The 8,535-nt window shown below is 43.6% G+C and overlaps 1 protein-coding gene across 3 annotated transcripts in view; it reads left to right on the plus strand.

Moving 5' to 3' along the window:
• The window catches only part of STX11 (syntaxin 11), a 31,071-nt gene extending 23,130 nt beyond the window's left edge, over positions 1-7,941 (plus strand). For all 3 annotated transcript variants that reach the window (XM_037144923.2, XM_037144920.2, XM_037144924.2), the window contains one exon: positions 5,963-7,941. In XM_037144923.2, coding sequence (XP_037000818.1) covers positions 5,968-6,831 — 864 coding nt within the window. In that variant the 5' untranslated portion in view covers positions 5,963-5,967 and the 3' untranslated portion in view covers positions 6,832-7,941. The remainder of the gene's footprint in view (positions 1-5,962) is intronic.
• Positions 7,942-8,535: the final 594 nt, after the last annotated feature.

Raw genomic sequence — 8,535 nt, forward strand, 5'->3', positions numbered from 1 at the left:
GGAACTTCAGGTAGGTGAAAGTCCCTTACATGGAAACATCTCATGCCTTGATGATGTTGGATAAGAGATTTTTCTGGAGCCAAAAATAAAAATAATTTATTTCCTTGGAGAATTGATGAGGAATAGCCAGCCAAAGAATCAGTGACTCAAAGGACTTTGTCCGAGAGAGAGAGGAGCAGAATAAAGAACGTAAAAATTCTGTGGGATTGTCCTTAGCTGATATTATGAATTGGAAAAAAAAAGTCACTAATGATTCTGGGAACTCTATTGATTTCTCTTTTTAAAAAGTTCTCCATGGAATAGTTATGAAATATAGAGTTTGACCAAGACATACACATTTTCAAGTTGAACTCAAAATTAATTCATTATTTCCTCCTTTTACATACATTTCTTCTCTATTTTCCAGCCAAAAGCTTGCTTCACATTCTAAGGTCAAAGCCAGATCCAGTGTGAGATAGAGCAACAGCAGTTTTCGTTGGTAAATGCTAATGCAGACAAGAGTGGACAGGCTCCTTTAGGTGATCGGACCCCTGACCCTGGAGCACCCTACTCCCTTAGCAAGCTCACCTGCCAGCATCCTCTCTCTTATCACTTCTATCCTCCTGACTGTAAAACTTCTATCTTTAAGTATCACTGCTTGGTTATTTCAGCCTTGGGTCCGTCATAACCACAGTGAATCTTTGTTAGAAGAGAATTATCTTTGAGCCTTAGTAGCTCTGTGGACTTTCAGATGAGTTACCACCTATTCGAATGCTCTAAAACCTGAAACATCACTGTGTTTGAGGAAATTCTGACATGAAGAAATTATTGCGGGAAAGAAGTTAATGATCCTAAATGCTGAAAAGATTTCCATGTGTTCATCGTCTAGGTTACTAGTTGCTAATAATTATTCCATATATAAAATCTCAATTGGGGAATGCTGTGGTCTATTTGTGCCCCCTAAATTTCATCTGTTGAAATTATAAGCCTCAAGGTGGTGAGAGCACAGGACCTCTGGGATTTCCTGGCTCCTACCCGATCTTTGTAGTGATGGTTGTTGGGCTGGAGGGACTGGGTGAGGTGGTAGAGAAAAGTGGACTCAGGGTGACCACATGGGACTGAAAAGGGTGCTGGCCACATGGATGAGAGGGCACGGAGGGCCCTCTCTGCCCAGTTCACCAGGCTCTGTGCCCCGGTGCTGGGGTGCATCCCCCCGGAAAAGGGGCACTCTTCTAGCTTTCCCAAAGATGTCCTGTGCCCCTTACATGAAGGTTGGTGAAGGCGTCATGTGGACCCGCAGTGAACCTAGGCATGAAGACGTTCTGACTTGTAATTTTCTTTTAACAAGACCGTAAAAAATCAGTATAAAATCAGGACATAGGAGAGGTGGATGATAAAATCTGAAAATCAGAGCATGGTAACTTCACTGTTGAAGTAGCATTGCTCGAAAGTTCTCTTTGGGAGTATAGATTTTGGGGCAAGATCTTTTTAGTTTCATTAGTAGATGAACGGTGTGTGTGTGAATGTTTCTAAATGTGTACATTAGTTCTTAAATGAAACAAAAGTCTTCAACTTTCTGAATTCACATCACAGAATAATAGTCTCTAATGCATTTCTTTGTCACAACTACAAAAAGAAGGCCTTTCCGTGCTTTTGGATTTGCTCCCCTCCCGTCCTCTACAAGTTCATCTTCATGGTTAACCTCCCATGATTTGCACATTGCCTCACTCTGCATTGTGTTTCCCATGTCCGAGGCTTCTCATGACTTGTAGAGATACTTTAACACATCGCTGTGAATCAAGGGAGAGGTTTTGTTTCCTGATAGTAGGACACATTTGCTTAATGCATGTATTGTTTAATGTATAATAATGTATGGATTATATAAAGACCTTCTTTTAACTTAATTATCTCTTCAAAGACATTATTTCCAAATACAATTATGTTCTGAGTTACTGGGGTTAGGATAGGACTTCAATGTATGACTTCAATGTAGGACTTCAATCTAGGGCAGGGTACAATTCAGCTCATAACTATGAATTAACATTTATTTTCTTGTTCTCCCTAGGGTAAGTCAGCACAAAGCCTCTATTTTATGATCACAGATCATGACTATGTGATGTGTTTACACCTGGTTCCCTTAGAAGCATGTAGGGAACTGTGCCGTGACTTTCATGGTTGTTCCTTGTAGCACCCGGGGTACGAATTACTTACACAGTAATCACCCCCATTAGAAAAAGTGTAGTTTTGCTAATGCTACTACTTCTTCTCAAGTAGGTACAAACTTGTTCTCTGAACCTTTCTTTCCCTCTCTTTGTGAATCTTTCCCTATCAGTTGTTTGTTCAAGTCGGCCCCAACCTGGGGACTATTGTAAGTTGTCTGGAACCACGTGATGTTTGAGACTAAAAAGCTGCCATAATAAGCATTATGTATGGAAGTTTATTAATCTTTATCACAGACAAAAAGGCCAATATAATTGTTTGATTATTGTTTCTAATCTACCATAGTTCTCTTTTTAGTACCTCACAATTCAGAATCAAGCAACTACATGTGCAGTCTAGCTCGATGCTCTTTCTCTGCCTACTTATATTTTGATATAACTACAGGAAGGAATATACCTGCAACTCTTGGGAGACATTCTTACAAATAGCAGCCTTTTTGGTTGACTTCATGTTGTAGTTTTTCTAATGCTTGCTCTTTGGCGACCAGGAGATTTTCTAGGTCAGTGGGACCAACATGTCTGGAGCTGGGCTGCGCCAGGAAAGGTGGGAAGGAAGGCAACATGAAAGCCACCTTCTTGTCTACACCTCCGTGGAGAATCTTTCATCCCATACACTGTTCCTTTCTCTCTCCTCACCAGATTATGGTATGAGCCTAGGCCTTCATGTAATTTAGGACCAGTGACTTTATGGTTGTTAGGTCTTGAAAAAGAATGACCATCTCTGAACATCATCCAAAGCCATTTTCTGTATGACTGAAGTCTGCTTTGCTCTTCATACTATGAATGAGATGATGCATGGTCTAAAGAGAACAGCACAGAGCATGGGAACTGTCCAGGACTGGTGGGAGGTCAACAAGCAGATCGCTAATGTTCTGGTGTGTGGCACAGTCCCTTAACCGCCCATTTCCTTCCATTGTAGTGCCTACTAAGTCTTGGCCAAAATGCAGGGAAGGCATATATCATCTGTGCTTGCCTTGTTCATCAAAATTCTTCCATTTTCTCTCCCATCTAAATCTTGCATAGTAGAATACATTGGATACTAAAACAGTTGGATACAGCTCAACTCCGTAGTAACTAAGTAATGTCATTTCCCCAGGTCATATAAGATAGTGAGCTGGTTCTAATGCATGTGGGCGCCACATGAGGCTCCCCAGCCAGGGTACCTGTGCCCAGAGGAAGAGTCCCCATAACACCTGGCTTTGAAAGCCAGTGAGGATTATATCCGAGAGAAATGAAGGGCTGTGGAAGGAAGACCAGGATGCTATTCTTAGAGGACTCACCCACGATCTCACTCCATGCTCCAGGGCAGAGGCAGCAGCTGGAGAAGCACCTGGGTCATACAGAGAGGAATTTAACTGACCAACTTCCAGGTGAAGGCCAGAAGGGAGGGATCGGTGGCAACTCTCTCTGGGGATGGAACTGTTGGCAGACGCCATCGTCCCATTGTGCTCTCCTTCCACCTGGCTTGTCCAGTGCAAGCAGGCACCAAATCTGCACCTCTCTGTTAGCCTGGCTAACACTGTTCACCCTGTCACAACATTCCTCAGAGATCCTCCCCTGCCTGCCCTGCCTGCCCTGGCTGGAATTAATCCCAAGCATGCTCCTGACCCTCCAAATGGGTGGAGGCCAGCCTTGGCCCACAGCACAGTCTTTCCCAAGCACTCTTGAGCCAGCACAAGTGGCAGCCAGCCTTGACTCACATTGGAGCTGCTTGGTAGGAGCTCCCAGGCTACCCAGCATATGTGAAGGCCAGTTTCAGCTTAAATTACGGCCTTTCCCAAGTGGCCACAAGCCTGGTACATGCAGCAGCTGGCCTCTGCTCGCTTCATAGCTCCTGCCAGGCAGGCCCAAGCCCAGCACAAGGGGCACCAGCCTGAGCCTGTACTGGGGCCCCTCCCAAGAGGCTCCAGATCTGACGTTCCCTTGTTTAATAGAATAGTCTTTCGTGACTCACTGTTGTACGTTTGCTGAAGATAATTGAGTATGGTGGTTAAGTGGGTTTCTCTGGAGCCTAAATGATCACTTACTGGTGGCCTTGGGTAAGTTCTTTAATCTCCCCATGCTCAGCTTGCCAACTCTGGTAATGACAAAGCCTACTTCATGCAGTCTGCGTGAAGATTAAAGAGGATATCACTTGAAAAGCACCTAGAATTGGTTGCTGGCACTATGTAAACACCTGATACATATTAGCTTCTCTTATGGAAAAAATAAGAATGTTCTTAGAGAACATTATTTTGCCTCACTAAGCAGGAAAATGATCGCCACCACTCTTATAAAAACATGGAAGTGCTCCTTGAGCTGCCAACTTGTTTCAAAAACGCCATTAAAAGTAGGCAAATATTGCTGCTGTGTGATGGATGAATGGGAGTGTGTTTTAGTATTGCCACTAAGCTCGTGTATGATTGAAATTTTCCAAGTAAGTGTTTTTTAAAGCAGTTTTGTTAATGATGCTTACCTTTAAAGACCTTGGGGAAAACTACATCTTTTGTCTTTCATTACTGATCCTTCATCTGGCTTGTGCTATGTGATTCTTTCCTAAATGTGTTCCTTATTTCTGCTCACCTCTTCTACTTATTAAAATCACATTAAGCTTAACTATTTCCTTATATCCTTTACTTTTATTACCTTCCATTAGAATATATCTTGATTCCCCCCCTCAAACATTTGTGAGTACTGAGTATTGAACAAGTGCTCAGACTGAAGTATATTGGGCAGAGAAACAAGGAAATTTCAACTTCCAAGTTTCGTACTTCCTTATTAGATTTTTGTCTTTGTATATTTCTTTGTTTTACTTCAACCGTGTTTTAGTTTTATAACTTTTTTTAATCCTCACCCGTGGATAGGTTTATTGATACTTGGAGAGAGAGAGAGAGAAGGAGAGAGAGGGAGAAAAACATCCATTGGTTGCCTCCTGGATATACCTCGATCAGGGACTGAACTTGCAACTTTTTGGTGTTTGGGACAGTGCTCCAACCAACTGGGCCACCTGGCCAGGTTACAACATTTTTTTTAAAAGATTTTATTTATTTACTTTTAGAGAGAAGGGAAGGGAGAGAGAGAAACATTATTTGGGGGTTGCCTCTCACATGCCCCTTACTGGGGACCTGGCCTGCAACCCAGGCATGTGCCCTGACTGGGAATTGAACTGGTGACCCTTTGGTTCGCAGGCTGTCACTCAAACCACTGAACCACACCAGCCAGGGCAATAACATTTTTAAAAGGAAAAAAAATTTAAACCGTGCTTTATATGGTGCTATTTGAAGAACTGTTATGATGTGCAGGACTGAGATGCTCACCAGGGCTGAAATGGACACAGAACAGACATTCAGACTTGACCCCAAAGCCTTGCAAATGGACTTTCTTTATTTAAAAATAATGACCTTTGCAAGTATTTTCTTCCTACTTTTCCTTTTTCTGTCTGTTTTGATTAGTGATTATTGGAGAACTCAAAAGCAAGAAACAGAATGGTTCCCAGTGCAATCCAAATTTTCCAATTGCTGACTGAATATTGTAACACTGAACTGCAGGGACCCTACAGGCCATAAAACGCAACTGTGCTCATGACTTTAAAGTCACATTTGTCCTTTGCTTGTAAGCAAAATGTCATAGAACATTTAGCTCCGTTCAGTGCCTGTATTACACCCGAGCTTAAAGAATGGGGGGTTGCTGAGCGGAGTGTCCCTTTATTTTCGCTTCGCTTCCCTCAGTGTGAATTTCTGACTGTCACTAGAGAAATGTGACCTCCTGGGTATGTCTACTCGCAGGCAAAATGAAGGACCGGTTGTCAGAACTTCTGGAGTTAACCAGGCAGTATGACCAGCAGTTCGCAGACGGAGGTGACGACTTGGACTCGCCCCACGAGGATGTCGTGTTCGAGACGGACCACATCCTGGAGTCCTTGTACCGAGACATCCAGGATCTTCAGACTGAAAACCAGCAGCTCATGGCAGACGTGAAGAGGCTGGGAAAGCAAAACGCCCGCTTCCTCACGTCCATGCGGCGTCTCAGCAGCATCAAGCGGGACACCAACTCCATTGCCAAGGACATCAAGTCCCGTGGCGAAAACATCCACCGCAAGCTGCGCGCCATGAAGGCGCTGAGCGAGGAGGCCGAGGCGCTGCACGGACCCAACTCCGCGGTGGCGCGCATCTCCCGCGCGCAGTACAGCGCGCTCACCCGCACCTTCCAGCGGGCCATGTACGAGTACAACCAGGCCGAGATGAAGCAGCGCGACAACTGCAAGATCCGCATCCAGCGCCAGCTGGAGATCATGGGCAAGGACGTCTCGGGAGACCAGATCGAGGACATGTTCGAGCAGGGCAAGTGGGACGTGTTCTCCGAGAACCTGCTAGCTGATGTGAAGGGCGCGCGGGCCGCCCTCAACGAGATTGAGAGCCGCCACCGCGAGCTGCTGAAGCTCGAGGGCCGCATCCGTGACGTGCACGAGCTCTTCCTGCAGATGGCCTTGCTGGTGGAGGAGCAGGCCGACACCCTCAACGTTATCGAGCTGAACGTGGCCAAGACCCTCGACTACACCGGCCAGGCCAAGGCGCAGGTGCGCAAGGCTGTGCAGTACAAGAAGAAGAACCCCTGCCGGACCATCTGCTGCTTCTGCTGCCCCTGCCTCAACTAGCGGGCTGGCCTGGGACATCACACTCTATGCTAAAGGGAATGGTCTGGGAAGCGTAATGGGAAGGATTTGGGGGCTCCCTTCATGGGGATGAGTTGTCTCAGCCCCTGTGGGACCTCAGTCTTTAGAGAAAGAAGGAACTCCAGGCCTAAAAATTCCAACCGAGCCCGTGCTTGGGACTACGGTTGATGCCGTCCGATGTTTCTTCAGTAAGTACAGAGATATCCACGGAAGTTGTGTAAGGTCATTGTATGGCAAATTGCACCCTTGCCCTTTTAACGGAAGCCAAATAAAGAACTGACGTTGTAGCATATTGTAGGGTCGTTGTCCCAGACACGTCTTCTAGGAGGATGTCAATTCCTCATTGGCTAACAGTATGAACTCATCAAAACAAATTTCATTTACTCTGTCCGGACAGTACCTTGGTTCTGTTCAGTTTCACGTCTTTCATTTCAGATGCTTTGTCGGGTTAATGCTCAATGATTCCTGCTTACAAGTACAGCTTCTTTCTGCTCACCACCACACTCCTCCGAGGACCAGCACTCAGGCCACCGAGCCACACCAGCCAGGGCTCACATCCATACTTATTAAAATCACATTTAACACTCACTATTTTCTTATCTTTTCACTTTTATTATCTTCTGTCAGAATATAGTTTGGGATTTTTTTCCCAAAATATTTTTAAGCACTGGGTTTTGAACAAGCACTCAAATTGGTGAGTGTATCAGTCACATTTTGTATTTTTTCATAAATAAAAATAATTTAAAATTTATATTTTTATGTGATTATTACAAATGCACATATACATGTAAATGTGGAGTACTAATATTCACTAACACACGTACATAGTGACTAACTGCTTTTCCCTCTACTTTTGTACATATAGACTGTAAATATTAAAAAAAAAACAACACTTTTACTGGTTGTCAGTGTGGGTTTTCTTGTTTTGAGTTGATCTCACTCTCATCTGTATATCTGGTCCAGTTGGGCCAAAACGTTATTTTGAACAACTCTGGTCGGTTATGGTGATAAAGACAGATGTCAACAGCTGATAATGCAGATAGAACTAGAGATAATAAAAGACATTCTTGGAAATATTACGTTTGTTTTACTGTGGGCCATACCTTTCATGATTTAAATTAAAATAATTCTTTTTAAGTTAGTTTAATAAACATTACATTATAAATATCCCTTTTATGTGTGTATCTTAGTTTACTTTTTCAACCATTGTGTTAAAAATTCTTCTAGTTGCTTAAAACTGAAACATCTGGATGGAACTCTGAATAGAGAAGAAACAAACAAAAAAGAGTTCACGTGGAGGTATCTTTTTTCTCTCCAGAGTTACCTACAGTAGTTTAGCAAAATCATCGTGTTTTAGAGATTTGGTTTCATTTGCAAACTTTGGAGTGCCCTTACTCACGTTTACCATGTTTCCTGTCTTTCTCCCAAGTCAGCTCTGAACTCTTTCTACTCATTACTTAATAAAAATGAGAGAATTTATTCAGCAGTCAGAATTCTCAGATCCTTCAGACAATGAAACTTAGAAAGGAATAGACAGAAAAGTGTGCAAACTCTGCCACTCACTGTCTAAGCTGCTCATGACCATGAAAATCCAGCCCTGCATCTGATTTTAATTTCATGGTTAAATATGAGAATTGTGGAAACCAAGTCCCACTGGGCTCTTCTCAGCTTTCTCCTGATTTCTTT

This window comes from Artibeus jamaicensis, unplaced genomic scaffold (genome assembly GCF_021234435.1).
Source record: "Artibeus jamaicensis isolate MK-2021 breed Jamaican fruit bat unplaced genomic scaffold, CSHL_Jam_final contig_3176, whole genome shotgun sequence".
Taxonomy (NCBI): Eukaryota; Metazoa; Chordata; class Mammalia; order Chiroptera; family Phyllostomidae; genus Artibeus; species Artibeus jamaicensis.